At 53.3% G+C, this 17,135-nt stretch overlaps 5 protein-coding genes across 5 annotated transcripts; 2 read left to right on the plus strand and 3 right to left on the minus strand.

Annotated features, from left to right (window-relative positions):
• Window positions 1–3,232: 3,232 nt before the first annotated feature.
• Window positions 3,233–5,762, minus strand: rga7 (putative Rho-GTPase-activating protein 7; the record flags this gene model as incomplete). Its single annotated transcript, XM_037327708.1, has 5 exons — window positions 3,233–3,510; window positions 3,558–4,709; window positions 4,758–5,370; window positions 5,428–5,481; window positions 5,535–5,762. 5 exons carry the CDS (start codon window positions 5,760–5,762, stop codon window positions 3,233–3,235), a joined length of 2,325 nt encoding a protein of 774 aa, XP_037174096.1.
• A 3,193-nt stretch (window positions 5,763–8,955) lies between these two features.
• CGCA056_v012465 (uncharacterized protein) lies at window positions 8,956–9,354 on the minus strand (the record flags this gene model as incomplete). The annotated part of the gene is made up of 1 exon (XM_037327709.1): window positions 8,956–9,354. The coding sequence occupies one exon, from the start codon at window positions 9,352–9,354 to the stop codon at window positions 8,956–8,958; it is 399 nt and encodes a 132-aa protein (XP_037174097.1).
• A 1,980-nt stretch (window positions 9,355–11,334) lies between these two features.
• On the plus strand, window positions 11,335–12,349 carry CGCA056_v012466 (uncharacterized protein; the record flags this gene model as incomplete). Its single annotated transcript, XM_037327710.1, has 2 exons — window positions 11,335–11,472; window positions 11,534–12,349. The coding sequence occupies 2 exons, from the start codon at window positions 11,335–11,337 to the stop codon at window positions 12,347–12,349; spliced, it is 954 nt and encodes a 317-aa protein (XP_037174095.1).
• Window positions 12,350–13,557: 1,208 nt separating this feature from the next.
• On the minus strand, window positions 13,558–14,452 carry CSM1 (Protein CMS1; the record flags this gene model as incomplete). Its single annotated transcript, XM_037327711.1, has 3 exons — window positions 13,558–13,845; window positions 13,905–14,128; window positions 14,221–14,452. The coding sequence occupies 3 exons, from the start codon at window positions 14,450–14,452 to the stop codon at window positions 13,558–13,560; spliced, it is 744 nt and encodes a 247-aa protein (XP_037174026.1).
• Window positions 14,453–15,880: 1,428 nt separating this feature from the next.
• Window positions 15,881–17,058, plus strand: CGCA056_v012468 (putative RNA-binding protein; the record flags this gene model as incomplete). Its single annotated transcript, XM_037327712.1, has 3 exons — window positions 15,881–16,493; window positions 16,559–16,787; window positions 16,869–17,058. 3 exons carry the CDS (start codon window positions 15,881–15,883, stop codon window positions 17,056–17,058), a joined length of 1,032 nt encoding a protein of 343 aa, XP_037174424.1.
• Between the last annotated feature and the right edge of the window lie 77 nt (window positions 17,059–17,135).

The following is a 17,135-nucleotide window of genomic DNA, read 5'->3' on the forward strand; positions in this document are numbered from 1 at the left end:
GAGGGTCGTCTAGGTAACTATCAGTAATGTTTGTTGTGTGAGGCATTGCTCGTTGATGTCCTCTGCCTTCCAAATATGCTGAATACGATCAAGTTCAGTGAATTGAAAGGCAGAGGATAAGTATAAAACGATTGAGGAGTCTTAGAATAGGGTAAGCCAGGCAATTGATCGGACGCATCTTTATTGGTGTCTTTCAACCCTAAACTAAAGGCTGTCTACCGGAAGTCTCTCGCCATCAAAAGCAGAGGCTTGCTAAGGTCCAAGCATGAAACGACATCCTCGATCGCCTTTGGTATTCAGTTTTCGTCGAGTATCCTTAATGTATTCATACAAAAGTCATTGTTGTACGTCTAATGCCCCACACTTTAGTCAGAACTGGTGAGGAGAAGGCCCCTACGTGTTGTAGGGCGCATCAGAGCAGCTGGAAGGCTGGCAGTTTCAGGATATTCAGTGCTGATTTGTCGCTTAAACATTTACAACGCCAACTTGACAGAGACTTATACACAACATGCCAGAGCCACAAAGTGACATCCGAGCAGCGGCCAGGGATGTGCTGAAGACTCTTTCTTGACACCTACGGGGTCTCGGTAAGGGTATAATTATGCTGTGATAACCGCCTCAGAGTGCTTTCGAGGCCCAATTTGAAGAACCTCTCTTAGCCACGCGAGTCGTTGCTTTGCGCCTTGGTCCGAACATGCCGAAGGTAAAGTACATTGATCCTGACTGCTATGGACCCATATCACAGTTTGACCGTTCATGGTCTATCATTGGCGTCTCTTGAGGTGTATTCAGATATTACAGGTAAAGGGAGAAGGTTGAAGGTTAGTTCACGTGGAATGATGGAGACCAGTTGACATCTCGAATTTCACCAGTAAACAAAGGCAGCAAAGACCCTTTGGTTATCTATAAAATAATTGATGAATCTGAAAAGATTGTTGCTAGATAGCGGCATTTGTACAGAGTTGTCGTTCGTACTAATGACCGTCAACGTCGTGGACTTCCATCACACGGACAATGGCGAAAGCAAGCTCTATAAAACAGCCGTGTCTGACCGGTATAACTGATTCCACAATGTATTCGCGTTGTCATGATCGTTCGCCGATACGAACAAGTTTCAAAGATATCGTGATCCTAGTGATTGCCTCCATCTTGACTGACCTCGGATTGCGGTTTACCCAGGTATTCATCGTCACCGTCGATATGGTATTCATCCCACACACTTCGCGAGTACCTCCATCATGTAGCTACTCGTAGTTTCCTCTTACTCAAAACAGAACTCAAAACATGACATCAGGACCCACATTCGACTCCGTGTCTGAACAAGATGCGGTTCAGTTCATTCTCTGCGGTACAAAATACAAACAGAGTATCCCTCGCGAGCTCTCTTTATGTTATGCCGGTGCTCAACTCCACGAAGAGTCCATCCTTGAAAAGGCAGGGATACTCCTCATACCCAAGTTTTCATTCTCAGACGCAATTCCGTCCTCTTTGTCTTGCTCGTAGCCGATGGCAGGCAGTGAACTTATCAGGCGTCTAAGCAATGCCCACACGACATTGCTCGCTCGCACTTTTGTCTTGAGGCTCAGCCATGAATCGTCATGCATCGCTTCTATCGTTCGTAACTTTCCTTAAGCTATTCCAACGCATACTCGACTCTTCCACATGCAGAAGTCAAATGCTTGAGATCGCATCATGTGTTTTCTGTCCAAACGCCATGAGCCTAATGGCGAGGCAGGAGCCAGTGGAAGGTAGCTGCGGTAACGCTCCAAATGCTCATCGATTTCCTTGTCCCCGCTCGTCCAGAGAATGTCCCGCCAGGCCCCCTTTTATACAAATCGTCAGCGGGCAAGCCACTCCTATGCCAAAGCAAGACAACGGCAAAGCTCCCATCGTACCCAGAAACAGATGGCGAGACTGTGGATTTCCCATATAAGTATCAGTGACGGCATTTCTTGCAATTGCGAAGGCAGAAGAAACCGAATTAACTTCGTTGAACACATTTGATGAACGAAGCGGGAAACGGTGGTCCCGCTGTCAACGTAAGAAGACTTTTCCGTCAACCTCCGTGATATGACAGCTTAGCCGCAGTCTGTCTGATTATCCATCGTGAATACAGCCAAAGCGATGACCGCTAGGAGTCGAGAGCCGAAAACGCAACTACCTAGGTTGGTAGGCGTCGGTACTCGGCCCCTTCCTCGTGATTTGGCAATCTAGGCATTTCCGGTGTAGCAAACAAAGTACAACCCGGCAGATAATTTTTCTGAGTTCGATCCATGCGCAAAAAAGGGATAATTAATACTCAAAGGCAGGCCTGCCACTGTTTTCAAAACAAAGGGGGAGGTGGTGAGAGAACAACACATCCGAAGAAAACGTACTAGGAGAAAGAACCAAAAATGAAATCGAGCACGAGGATTCGAACCTGGGCTCTCGAGGGGATAAGCATGATCTCTGTGTTCAGCTGGCACACTAGTTCTACCATACTGGGCATATTCACGGCCATTTATTCCAGCTCGGTTGTTGGGAACTCTCGGCACTAACCACCTGAAATACCTGGCAGCGCTCAAAGGTGAAGTACAAGGTGAAATTCCAGGCCGGCTGCCTCAGTCTCCAGGCCGCAATACCTCGGGAGGTGAGAGGAACTCGCTCGCCCTCGGTCTACTGGTACCTGGCTTCTGTCATCCTTTCCTCACATTCGCTCCGAAGATGAAGGATTGGCCTACGCCCCCATCACACCACGGACCCTTCACACATCACACAGGCAATCATCATGAACGGCAGCAAGGATTGGCTATAAAAGGAGGACGCAACGCTGTGCTGCAGAAAGCCTACGGTGGTATCCCTGAAAATAAAAAGACGACCGATCGAAGATGGCGAGAAAACAAATACAGAAGACCATTTCCACCCACCTCCCCAACGCCGCCGCCCCCTCAGTTTACGCTCAATGACCGTGAATAAGGGAAAACAAGGTGAAAGTAGAATAAAAAGCCAATGGTCCGAATATTCTCGCATCCTGCTCGCTAGATACCTGAAGAGTGGGAAGTAGAAAGGGGGAGCGTTCCAGCCGCATGAGGACGCAAGCTATATATGTGCCCAGGATATGCGTGGTTCATACGTACGGTCCGACCAGGGTGGCAAGAATGTACAAAGCGAGAGATGGAAGATCCGCCAACGCCATGATGCCTTTTTTGCTTTTGGAAACACGTCAAAGCGAAGAACTACGACGGCGGGCCGTCTACTCGTCGTCGAAGATCTCGTAGCAGTTCTGCAAGATCGTGTCGACAACCTTGATCTGCCAGCCAGCATCGGCAATGCTCGTACTCGGGTCGGTGCCCATGACGGTGGGACCGAAGATGACGGCAAGATTGTGCGAGTTCATGCGGTTGACGTGGGAGTTGTCCATGACGCGGTGGAGGTGGAGGGTGAGAGAGCGCAGGGTGGCGTAGTTGGGGTCGGGAAGGCTGTTGATGATCGCGTGCAGCGAGTCGCGGCGGACAATGTCATCGTCGTGTTCTGGCAGTGTTAGATAAGGAAGGCTTCGGAATATTGGTGAAACTTACTGGCTGCCTCAATCAATTCGCTGTGATGCTCCGTAGTAAGCAAGGGGTCCGGGAGATCGCGGCAGAACTGCTTCAACAGGCCCGTAACACTATTGACGTCGTGGTAAAAGTTCTCCGGATTCCTGAAATCAAGCGCAGGGTTGCTGGAGTCGGTATCGAACATGGTCTTGAGCTTGTTGATGTGCGTCAACGAACCAGACTGGCGGTAGATACCCTCAACGCCAAGACCGTAGAGGTCCACTGCCTGGATACACTGATAGACGACCATAGGCACGGGCAGACCGTCCCGCTCATACAGGCGGGACAAGGTGAGCCCGAATACGGGCCTCGCGGGGTTGGGCGTTGGTGCCGAGTTGTTGCCGGCAAGAGGAGGAGACTGCCTGTTGTACGCTTGGTATTGAGGAGCTCCGGGAGGCGGCCCTTGGGCAGGGTGTTGCTGCAAGGGGTTGCCCTGCTGCCGCTGCTGAGGTGGCTGCTGGTACTGGCTTTGAGCCGGCGGGGTGGGCTGCTGTTGCGGAGGGGGCGTTTGACTCTGCGAAGTCTGGAAGGGCAAAGCCCCGAGCTGTGGTGGGCCCTGAGAGGCAACGGTGCTGCCGCCGCCATTGTACCGCGATTGCAGAACTCCAGAGTTGCGGTTGGCCTGGAATTGCTGCTGCTGGCTGGGCTGCTGGTTCAGCATGTTGCTGGTGCTGAAGCTACGGCCATGCTGCTGCGGCTGAGGGGCGGACTGCTGCTGAGACGAGGGACGCTGATGTTGAGCTGCCGGCATGCTAGGCGGTTGGAAGCTCGACGGGGACTCGGCGGGCGGTTGAAAGTTGTTTGGCCTGGCGGGAGGCGGCATTTGCTGCTGCTGGTTCTGCGCAGGCGGCGGACCGCTCGGCGTCATCTTCGGCACGTTGGAGACCGAGGCATTTGGTTGGTGGCTCATGTTGGGGTTGCGAGGTGTCGCCAAGATGGGATTCTTCTCGTACTTGATCTCGTTGTTCGCCGGTAGCTTGGAGTGGTGGCTCATCAGAACGTCGCTCAGGTCCTTCTCGTTGTTGATGGCCATGACGGCCTCGCGGAGACTGCGCGGTCCTCCTCCAGAACCCTGTCCCTTGATTGGGCTAATACTGAGGCCGTTGCTCAAGAGGAGCTTCTCGCTGAAGGACGCTGCCAAGATGTTAGCTCAAATTGGCCAAGATGATCAACATCACCTACCGAATTTCTGCATCTGAAGTGCCAGCCCGGCATCTGTGTCCCTAACCAGATCCTGGAGCGCAGCAATAGCCTCGGGTCTTGTCCTCGCAATCAACTCGGCCTTCTCGCTCTGCAATGTCTGAACCTTGGCCTGGTAGTCCTGGTCGGCGGCTTGTGCCTTTCTCAAGAGGTCCTCCTCGTGTTGCGGTCCCGACTTGGCCTTCAAACTGAACATCTTTCCGCTGTTCCTGCTGGTGTCGCCGGTACGGGCGCGGTCGTATTCCTCCGCCAGACTGTCGTACTTGGCCTTTGACTTGCGCATAGCGGCCTCGAGGTCTGCCACGCGATGCTCCGCCGCCAAGCCGTTCGCCTTCCATCCTTTCCGGCTGCGCTCGGCCATGGCGGCCATCTCGATGAGGTCGTCGTGCATTTGGTGCAGTGAAACGGCAAACTGGATGCCGTTCTCGGCCATGCGCTCGTGGATGTACATCATTTCGGTGTAAGCCTGGGCAAAGGAGCCTTGCTTGTGTTCGGGCTGGTGCATGGTCTCCTGGCTCATGCGGGACAGCTTCTTCATCGCGGACGCGTGCGTTTCTTCGATGTGTGATCGCTTCTTGAGGAAGAGGGCGAATTCCTGGCGGGGTATGCGTCAGCGGCCGCAGCGACTTGCGAATGGACCAGCGTTGCTCACCTTTGCAGACGCGATGCTCGCCTTGAGTTGGTTCAACATGGTTGACACGCCAATCTGCATGCTTGTCAGCGTCCGGATTATGGGAAGATGGCATGCGGCCGCCTTACATCGGACGACAGGACTTCTTGGACCTGGCGCGAGATTTCTGGGTTGGGCGCCGAAGGTGTCTCGGCACTGGCGGCGGCGGCGGCAGCGGAGGCGCCGTTCGCGGGGCCATTTGCGCCATTCTGCGGTGGTGTTTCTGTGTTTCCGAGCGACATGCTGCTCGTTCTATCGCGCTGCTCTTCGTTGGTTGCAGGCAGGTTGTCGTCGGAGGGGGAGCGGACGTCGGCCATTTTGAGGGATCGGGAGAGTTTGGCAACTCGGCGCAAGTGTCACGGAGTGGTAATACGAGGATTCGGGGCTCCAGTGGCGACGGCGGGAGGCTTGAATCGGGGGGTTAGACAAGGAAGTTCCAAGAGGTCGGTGGTTTCGAGCGTCGGACGTGTGATTGCTCAATATTCTGTGTGGTGGTGTAGTCTGTGTTCGCCGAGGTGGCAGTCTCTGGTCGAGGCAGGTTCCCGGGCGCTGGCTCTTTGGGAATCTGATCAGGTGGAGAGGCAGGGGGTGAAACGGGGGAGATTCATGCGAGAAGGGAAGCTCGAAGACGGGAAGGATGGGTCGTCCAATGTGACTCGTGAGTACGGGGAAGTGATGGGTATCGTGTGGAAGAAATGTGGCCTCGAACGGTGCACACGGATGAGCGCGGCGAGAGGTGATGGTGGTGGTGGTGGTGTGCTGTGTGTGTCGAGCTGCAGTGACCGGGGAGCACGGAGGACGGAATAACGTGGGACGAGAGCGACGAGGATGAGGACGAGGACGAGGGGGGGTAAAGGCCGCTAAGCAGCTCAAGGACAGCCGGGGCGACGGGGGTGGCGCCTGAGGGGAGCTGTGGGTGATGGTGAGTGGGCTGGACGAGGGTTGCTCTGCTTGGTACCTTACCTGGAGCCTGGAGGCAAGGCAAGGCAAGGTACGTCAGGGTCCAGCGACCACCGGACAAGAGTCCAGACAAAAGGTCTACAGAGACGGACGGACGGACGGAGAGGGGAAAAAAAAACACAGAGAAAAAAAAAGAAGGTGATCTGGAAGCAGCATGGAATCTGCAATGGAATGTCTCGGGTTCGGAAGACGAGACGAGACCAGACTACTGTGCCTTAACCTTAGCGCAGCCAAACTCCTACCGCAGTACTACTAAACTTTGAGAAGTTGCTTCCGCTGTTCCCTCTGCACGTCGCACGGACAAGAACGTTCAAATACAGTCAAGTAGGTCTTGCAGATTGACATTGGATGCTGCTGCAGTCAGCCCAGCCGAGAGTAGCTGTTGCAGCTGCAGTTGGGCAACCGTGGTGCGCTTTCGTCCTGTTTGCTCGGCAGATGCAAACGGAACCTGCAGCCAGCCTTGCGAGACAAGACAACACATTGAAGCGAGCTGTGTTGGTTAGCTAAGATAGGTATGTCTGGCAGTTTTGCGACGCGCGGATTCGGAGGCGAAGCACCACCGAAGAATGCTGATATGCGCCGCCAGAGCTGCGACACAATCCAACACGTAAGATGAAGTACATGGTCCATACAAAAACAGAATCATAGACGAATATCATTTTGTGTGTGTGTGTGTGTGTGTGTGCAGGAGGGCATGACCAATTGCTTCCTTCATCGGGCACCAACCTCGTGAACCCGCATCTATGAATAGCGACAGATAAACATCCATAATCCAGCAGATCGCGCGCCCTCGTTCCAATTCCTCCGCTCTCCAGGCTAACACAACTCATCGAACATTTTAGAGTGGTACCCATCCGCCAACACCACAGACCTCGCACCACCACCGCTGCCAATCGCGGGTGTCCTACTCCCCTTCGAGTCTAGCCCCCTTCAGTTGAGAGCTGAGCACAGCCACCGCTGAAGAATTCGGGGCCCGCGTGGGATGGCCCGTCATCATCTGCATTGCTGAACGACACACACGCACACAAACCTGAAGCAAGCCGCACGGAACGGGGGAACCAAGCAAGATAGTAGACAAGCGCAACACAGACTGCAGCAGTGTCGCAACGACGAACCAAAGCTTCTCCAACTTGATGATCCTCTTCAGCCCAGTGACACCTCGCCTACTCCGGGAAGCCAAGTCCAACCCAAATAAAGTTCGCAAATCTCACTCACGGTCCTGTTCGCTCCCGGCCGCAGTTTAATTGCCATCAGGACGACCCTGAGTGGGACCGTATTCCAGCTTAAGCCTGCCTCCCGGGCTCGTATTCCGCGACTTTTGAGTTGCAGCACTCGCAGTTATTATCTGATCAACTCGGCTCAGGCTGCCCTTGCAACCCGCTCAACTATCATCGTGTGCTCAGTCCTCGCACTCAACACCTCAACTCACCAACTTCTACAGGCGTCACACATACATCATGTTGAGGCACCACGTCTCGTTGCTCAACGCCAGCAACCTCCCGCGCTTCGCCAACCTACATTACATTCCTTCATGCAGGCCCCCGTCAACTCGGCAGAGCGAACCGCTGCATCTTCACAAATCTCCAAACCGGCGCCGTCCTCTTCCTCTTCGTCCCAAAACCGTCCCCTCGACGTCGATCTTGGTTAAACTGTATCAGCCCCCTTGTCCCAGAACCCCGGCACCACCACCACAACCACCATCAGACAAGCACTAAACCCCCGTCTTTCTCAGACCACAGAACCACAACGTTCAGACCACTGCAACCGAACAGCTTAAACGGTTCGAATCCTCCTCACTTACAACCCACCCCCACTTGCTCGGCACTTTTTTTTTCTAACTTCTCGAACAACCAAACACTCGCCTCACTGAACCATGCTAGCTCACAGTCCCGTTCGTCTAGACTAACCGCATAAAAAAGGTGACAGACAGCTCACGGCCCACGGCCTCCAGGTGGCGGTCGCGGATCCACACGCCCTGCAGCAGTCGCTAGAGAATGAGAGCAGAGCCTCAAGAGCTACTTAGGAATAACCTTATCGTCTAGCAGATGGATTAGGGTATAGAGGGTTCATAACCTGCGTGAAGTGTCTTGATTAATCTATCTACGAGCGCCGGGCGTGCCTGGCTACAAAAACGCGTAGGCGATCCCTTACGTGACATTGGCCAAGGGCCGACTTCCGTCTCGCGAGAGCGGCTGGAACCAAAAGATAACACCCGTCAATCAACATCCGAGTCAATCTTGTGTTCTTTGGCCATACAAAAGCTCCGTAGGATCGCGTCGGGCGGCGGTGAAGCATCACTCTCTGAGCGAACCATTGGTAGAAAGGTCTGATCTGTGTCGAGACGAGATGTTTTCTGTTTATCCGAGGCAAGTTTGATATCCCAGTGACGGCCTCGAGCATGAGTCGTGCCCTGCTTTCGCGTCGATGGAGAACAAGAGTGGCCCGTTGCCAACTTCATGAGCTGTCAGCTTTCCGATACTACCATCTCGTGTTTGTGGACGACTGTTTCGGGACGCTTTGGAATTCTTTTGAATTTCTTCACAACGAAGGCTATGCTTTGCATCTCTCGTAGCTTGAGTATCCCATATCATCCGACCATTGAGTGAAAGAGGCGACCAGCGAAGGACTGATCCCTCGGTTCGTTTTGAGGAAAATCGTCTCGTACGGATGGACGCTGAAGCCGAAGTATGCTCCTTCTCGAAGAGTATCTTGAACAGCCGGCATAATTGAAGCGCAGTATGTCTCGGGGTCGGTGTCTTTGTGGAAGGACGTCAGCAAGGCGTCGGCCTTGTAGCCAGCCTTCGTAATGATCGAGGTGCTTCCTATCTCGGCATGGACAGCCTGGTTATATTCGTTGTAGCAGCCGCTCAGCCCAACACCGTCGTCTGGAGTGCCCCAGTAATCTGATTCGGAAGGCTTGCTCAATTCCGGGTCAAGGAGTAGCCCCATGCCGATCGTGTCTGTCGCCCAGATCATGGATTGAACATGATATCGAGGGGAACAGTTGACAGTCATTCCAACAAGCTACGTGCCACGTCAATCAGGCTGGGACTCAGACGAAACAGCGAACCAATCAAATCGATTACCTTGACTTCATCTGTAATAAGATCGAGATACAAGTCGGACCAACAACTCTTACTCCAATATGGAAGGAAGGGACCCCGTATGCTGGCGTTCATGGTTATGAATCGGTCGTACTTTTTCCATAGATTGTGTGACCGCAGCACCTCTCCCATGGCTCCCAAGTCGAAGCAAGTGTTGTTCCTACTGATGACCCGAATATTTGGTTCTGTGCGTGGCACCATTTCGCTCGCATCCGTCTCACCATTGAAAATGAAGACGAAATCAGCAGCTGAGTGCAAGCCATGCTCGATAAAAAAGCGGATGTTCTCTCGTGCTTCGTCGGAATCGTAATACGTATAAAGTACCAAAAGTCGATTTGGCGATTTCGTTGTGTCCGGTGTCTTCGGGGGGGTGGGAACCTCTGCATGAGGGTCCTGGTAAACCGATTGAAGCGATCCATACTAGTAGAAGTCAGTGGTGAATTATGAGCCACGTACTCGAGACCGTGAACATACTAATGACTCTGTCGGCAAGGTAAGAAATAGCAGGGCTGCGGCAATCATCAAAATCATGATTGCGCGGTAGGCAGCAACTCGATAACCAATGTTCGAGAACATTGGAAAAACCAGATAGCCTATGCTATTTCCCCAAAAAGTAAAGAAGAAGAAAAAAGAGCCTCGACCAAAAAAAGTATGTCACATGCGGCGAGGGTGCAGAAACGCAGCCTACATATGAGCTTTCGATCTGAAAGATCCCCGATTATGCCACGTTATGTATCGCTAGCGGGCATTCTTTCCTCGCCTCCCTTTTTGTCCTTCCTTTTTTCTTGAACAAATTCACTCAAGCGACTAGCCGAAAGTGCGCTCACTAATCTTGACATCAAAAGGGGGCATTCTTTTGCCCCAACTTTCAAGACGATACATAGCTTGATCTGCCCTTGAAAGGGGCGTGTGGCTTGCCGCGGAATGGATGCTGTCCGATCCAGCCATCAAGAATCGTACAATACAAACCTTGAATTTTTGTTAGCGTGGTACTTCGTTAGAAGACTGTCTCTCTTTGGAGTCTACTTCGGTATGTAGGAAATATTCTTTTGTCTTAGAGATAACGAGGCGATTCAGATAGAGGGGGTAATAAACCTTTAAGGATCGTATTATTTTCTTCCCTTCTAACTTTTCCTTCGCAGTTTGCCGCCTGGAGGCGCACCTTGTGGCTGCCTTATGACTCTCACGGGAAAATACTCGAGGGCCAGGATGGCTCACAGAGAAACCTCCATGGCCACCTACGTTTATGCGAGACTACAAGTGAAAGACGGTGTTAACTGGTTTGCCAGGAGAAGAAGGGCTGCGTTTCTCAGCATACTGTGCAAGGAATCATATACCACCGACCACCGTTATCACCCAACACATACACAGGGGAACCAGAGAAACAAGGGGAACAAAATCCGATAACTCTTGTGCCGTCGTTGATCAAGGGAGGGATAGACTCCGCCGATTGATTGCCAAGGGAGCTTTTGGTGAACCCCGGCCGCCCTGGATTCTTTCCGCGCCGACAAGGCGTAAATCGAGGCGTAAATAAGCACGCGATTCCCATTCCGAATCAGTAAATTGATTCTAGATTCATTAGTGGCCATACCGGGAGACAAGTGAGGAATGGCAGCACGACAGCCTCATGCCAAATGCGTGTGTGTGGAAAAGCCCGACAAGGGAGCTGAACAAGAGAGGACTTAGGAGACGGCTGATGGCACAAAGAGGCGCGCCCTCCGTCGAAAAAAATCCATGATTTGATTGCACAAAGTGTCAACCCCGTTATTGCTAACGCATTTGCCTAGTTGCAGTCCATTCTCTTTACAGTTCACTTGTTCTTACCATGGTCTCCATCGTGGGGTTCAAGTTGACCAGTAAGCATTCTCTTTGGGACCATGGCAAGTTTAAGCGGAAGCATCGCACTCAATTGATAATCATCGTCGTTTTCATTTTGCTACTGACAATCTGGAACATATTCAAGGTATGACGTTATTGGGTCGACCGGTCCTTCTTTCGCAATCCACTGACATATTTTGATTCAGGAAAAAACCTCAGAGCACAGCGGCTACCTTGCAAGGCGTGGTGGTGTTCAGAATGTCCTTGTCGGAGACGATTTCTACACCTCGGATGCTCTGAGTGCACGTCAACCCCGAGAAAGCAGCAACGTGGCCGTCATCATCGAGACGGACATTACAAAAGTGCCTAATCTGGTGCCCATCGTACTCCATTTTGCCATGGTGTTGGGACCTACCTGGCCGGTAGTTCTCATGACACTTGAAGCAAATTGGAACCCTCCCGACTCTCCCGCCTTCAAACGCTTGATGGACGACAATCAGATACGGGTGATATTCCTTCCATCAGAGACAAGCTTGTCAGAGCATCACTCGGTTTCTGTGTTCCTCACATCACCTTGGCTTTGGGAACAACTGTATTCCTTCAACCGGGTGCTGTTGTTTCAAGCGGACAGCATGATATGCTCCAAATCTCCGATGAAAATTGAGGAGTTCTTCGAGTGGGATTTGATTGGGGCTCCCATCGCTCCTCAATTCGGCCACGGTTACAACGGCGGCTTGTCGTTGCGTAACCCGAAGTTGATGTTCAATATTACCAGTGATCCAGACGTTGCTCTCGGTGCAAACGAATTTGAGGATCAATGGTTTGACGCAAAAGTCAGGGAACGCAGTGGGAAGTTGCCAACTCCGGAGCAGGCCATGAAGTTTGCAGTGGAGACCATGTATCACGAGAAGCCTTTGGGATACCATCAACCACACCGATGGCAACAGGGAAATTTGGACGAAATAGCTGAGTGGTGCCCAGAGATCAGCTTATTGCAAGGAGGTGGTCATTTTTTCCGCTAGAATACCAATGGGAATAACCCTGGTTGCAATAATAAAATAAGTCAGTTAACAGGATGAATATGTCGTGACATTTCGAAACAGTTCTCAGATCTCTCGTTGCTACCTTGCACAGGATCGGACAAGGAGAGTGGTGAGGGTATCGCAATTAGAGCGACTTCGGCCCGCACTCCCTCCCCTTTCTTGATTTTACTTTTTGATCTTTTTCTTCTAGAAACGCGCTGTTTGTGCAGCGTTCTATTTCCTTCTCAATTTTCACCATATCTGGTATCTAGACCTGAACCTATGAGCATTAAAACATGCATCTCTTGAATGAACAGGGAACCTAAAACCTTAAAACGACCGTGGGCAATAAAGGGATAGAAATCATCCTTAAGATAACTGACACAACCAGTATCAATTATGCCGAAGATGCATTCCAGCACCCATCCACCCCCCCTGCTCGTCGGTGTTTGGCCCCATCCAAGGAACCCCTTCGTTCGCTCCTCGAGTCTTCTGCCAGGGAGGAACGAATGCAAGTCGGTTGTGTGGGAACCCACCCGCCTCACCTCATCAGCACTCGAGTGTGAGGTGGTCGCTGCTACCAAAAGCATCATGCTCTCAGACCGATGTGCCGCGGAATAACAGAGATCTGATATAACACGCCATCGCCGTCGCCAAACCACCTTCAGACAAGCGGGTGCATGATCCCCCAACGAAGCATATGCGCATAGGGTACACTGCAGACGCCAGCCAATGCAAGCAAGCAAGCCCTGGTTCTCCCTCTCATTTGCGAAAACCTTCGAAGATTCAGGGCGCAGTCAGTCAGCCAAACAGCAGGTTCGCATATCGTGAACCACCCGCAAAAACGCCTGTCATCTAGCAGCGGCGGCCCACTACATGCCGAGCGTGACCGCCGTCATCGTCTCATGTCTCTCACATCGTGCGGTACTCCACGCGCAGGCATTATATTCAGCAGTGAGACGTTGGCGATCACGTCTGAACAACAACCCGGCTCCCGCCTCATCTTCCGATTCGTCTTCTATGCCAGTCCCATAAGATGGTCGGCCTCTCCTAGTATTACACCGTTCCGGTACGGCGTTCCGGACTCCCACGGGACTTCACCGCCGGTATTACTCAAAAGCTTCGCGCCATGTAGCCCTTTTGCATCAGCAAATGCCTCCTCCCCCTTACCAAGCATCCTCCCATGATGACCAACCCTTCCCGCACCCTCAGAAAAACACCAAGTCCAAATGCCTCTTGTCGTCCGTGTACCTCTCCTTCAGCTCCTTGCGCGACAGCCACCTCGCAAGCGGCATCATCGTGTCCTTCATGTCCATCACCCCGCGCTTCTTCGAGTCGATGTGCGACGCGTCGATCACCACGCGCTGCACCTTGTCCAGGCACAGCGCGCCGTTGTCCGCGAGCTCCATCAGCCGCGCCGGCGTGCCGACCGCGATGCCCGTCCTCGTGCCCTGGAGGAACTTGACCTGCTCCTCGACCTTCATGTGTTTTGCAAACTGTGACACTCGTTAGTGAACCCGTCGTGATGACAAAACAAGGAGAGAGCAAGACTGACCAGCTTCGCCACGGTGCTCTTCTTCGTCTGGAACCCCCTCACGGCCCTCACTATGTCCGCCGCCCTCAGCCCCGCGCCCGCGACGATGATGGTGTGCGGCGTGCCCTTCTTCTCTGGCGCCGTGGGCAGCTTCTCCGGCTTCTCGGCGAACTTTTCCAGGAACGCCGCCAGCTTGTCCGTGGACCGGGGTTCCGTCCATGACGTGGTGTCCTTGATCGCGTTTGCTGCGTGTGTGTGTAAGCGTTGGTACATTCTCTACCTCTCCTCACGTGAGAGGAACATGAAGTGAGTGAGAAGGGCACAGAGAAAAACTCACCTGAGAGGGACAGATCGGAAATCTCGACGGGGCTGAGGTCCGTCGCGAACCGCGCGAGCTTCTGCGCGGTGTAGTCCGCCAGCAGCTGGTTGTCCATGACGGCGAAGGACTCGTTGATGCCCAGCTCCTCGTTGAGCAGCGTCTCGTCGACGGTGTAGGCCGACTTCTTCTTCTTCTTTTTGCGCTCGCCGTCCTGGTCGGGGTCCGCCGCTCTCTTCTTGGAGTTGGACATGGTTTTAATTTTTCGGGGAGAGTTTCTTGGCGGTTGAGGAAATTGGGCGAGCGGCGAGGTGAAGCGGAAAATTGCAGGTCGATGAAGGATATCAAAATTTTGGGGAGAGTCGTTGTATGAGACTGAAGGTGTCGCCGCTGAGACGAAAAATTCAGATCCATGTCGGGAAAAAGTCAGTTTCGCACTGTGGGACCACGCATCTGGGGGGTTGGAGCGTGGAGCAGGCCGCTGGACTTGACCGCTACAAGGTGCACAGTGCGGGAGGTCTGCTAGCTAAAGCGGCCGGTGACATGCCGTGGCAATTCGACTGCGTGGACTCGAAGTCATGTTGGCGACCCCCAAAATCTCACAAAAAGGCTTTTTTATATGTATAAAAATCCAGATGACTCCAGATGGTGGTCACACGGATGAAATAGTTTTGGAATGAGGAAAAAAGCCTGGACACCTTGGCCAACAAGTAGTCTACGTACATATGACCACCACCGTCTAAGCCTGCCACATGAGAAGTAGAAGCGCAGATATTCCGTACGAATGAGCAGCATGCCCGGGTCGAGGAAGTATCAGTCTGCTCTTTGCATCCGGGGCTAGAACTTCATGGCTCTCATAAAAGCATTAGAAATTTCGCCGTCTGCGTTTCCTGTGTATACACAACTATATTCTCTACGTTTGCCACATGCTTGAAGATAAGAAAGTTAGCAAGAGAGTAAGTAATAACAGCAATGACTTGATAAAAGCTGATGAGAGGCAATGAGAGACAAAACAACAATGGCAAAGACAACAGAGAAGATACAGTTGCTACAACACAATCAAAACGCGTCATCTCTTCACTGCACCCAAGTTCACATACCAGGCCCTTGTGTTCGCCCAGTGTCTTCTAGCAGTCGCAACGACAGCCTCAATTCTCACCAGATAACTGCAGAACTTATAACACCGGCAGGTATCAGTGCCTCCTCATCTGCCAACAGTACTACCCATGCAATGCAGCCACCTCCAAAAAAAGCCATGCATCACCACAAAATCCCCGCCGCCGCCGCCGCCGCCCATCCTCCGGCGCGAAATCCCTACCGGAACCGCTAGTCCCCACACCCAGGCCGCCGAACAGGCCGCATCCACCACCCCCCCTTTCCACCTGCAGCATGCCTCCGACCGCCTCGGCGGCCCCCACAAAATTTTCACGCGCGCTGGGCTCTGGCGCTCCCTTATCCCCCCACTCCGACGACTCAGATAAGAGATTTTTTTGCCCAGCGCCGTCTCGTCGTCTGCCGGCCTACCTTCGTTGCGTCCCTCAACCAAACCATTTTTCCTTACCAAAATTTCCGGGGCGGCATTCGCGTTTCTATACTCCACCAAGTCGGCCGAACCGTCCTCTCGCAGACCCAATTCGTTCCTGAACCGATTGAATCACCCGCGGCCGGTCAAGACACCACAATGGCCTCCGCCGAACTTTCCAAGAAGCGCAAGCGCGCCGACGACGACGCCGCCGCCGCGAAGAAGTCCAAGTCCGACAAGAAGGAGAAGAAGGAAAAGAAGGCCAAGGCCGCTGCGTCCACCGAAGAAGACGAGACCACCGCCCCCGCGACCGACGAGTTCATCGCGCTCGAGGAGTCCAAGAAGGACAAGAAGGAGCGCAAGCGCAAGGAGAAGGAGGCCCGCAAGGCCGCCGCCGCTGCCGAGGAGCAAGAGGAGGCGGCAGACGTCTCGGCCATGGACGTCGACCCGCCCGCCGACGGCGAGAAGAAGAAGAAGAAGGACAAGAAGAGCAAAAAGGCCAAGACGGAAGAGCAGGAGGAGGCTGCTCCCGCGGAAGAGGAGGTGAAGGAGGAGAAGAAGAGCAAGAAGGAGAAGAAGGACAAGAAGAAGGAGGCCAAGGCCAAGGAAGAGACCAAGCCCGAGACGAACGGCGAGGAAAAGTCCAAGAAGGACAAGAAGAGCAAAAAGACCAAGGAGGAGCCAACCGCCCCGGCACCGGCGCCGGCTGCTGAGGAGCAGGAGGAAGAGCCCGCCGAGGGCGGCAAGAGGGAGAAGTACATCGTCTTCGTCGGTGAGTCTCTCCCCTTTCCAAGACACCTGCGACCACTTCCCAAATACTAACCACACCGTCCCCAGGAAACCTGCCCTACACCGCAAACAAGGAATCCATCCGCGCGCACTTCTCCGCCTACAACCCCTCCGCCGTCCGCTGCCTCAACAAGGACAACAACCCCAACGTCTGCCGCGGCATCGCCTTCCTCGAGTTCTCCAACGGCTCCAACATGCGCACCTGCCTCGACAAGATGCACCACACCGAGTTCGACGACGGGCTGTCGCCCGCGCGCAGGATCAACCTCGAGCTTTCGTATGCACTGCCCTATCCTCTCCCCCCTCTCTGTCTTTCTCTCAATGGACCCGTATGCTAACCATGACTCCTCTCGCACAGCGCCGGCGGTGGCGGCAAGAGCAAGTTCCGACGCGAAAAGATCAAGTCCCGCAACGTGCAGCTCGACGAGAACCGCGTGAAGCGCATGCAGAAGGAGGAGGAGTACAAGAAGCAGAGGGTGTCGGAGGGTGGTACCAACACCCAGCAGGATAGCATCCACCCGAGCCGTCTCGCCTTGATGCACCAGTAATTAGTGGGGGGTTTTCCGCAGAATGTATGATTCGTAATTGGCAGCAGGTATCTGGGCATAGACAGAGAGAGAGCTCT

This window comes from Colletotrichum aenigma (genome assembly GCF_013390185.1).
Source record: "Colletotrichum aenigma strain Cg56 chromosome Unknown KSG_Cg56_contig08, whole genome shotgun sequence".
Lineage (NCBI taxonomy): Eukaryota > Fungi > Ascomycota > Sordariomycetes > Glomerellales > Glomerellaceae > Colletotrichum > Colletotrichum aenigma.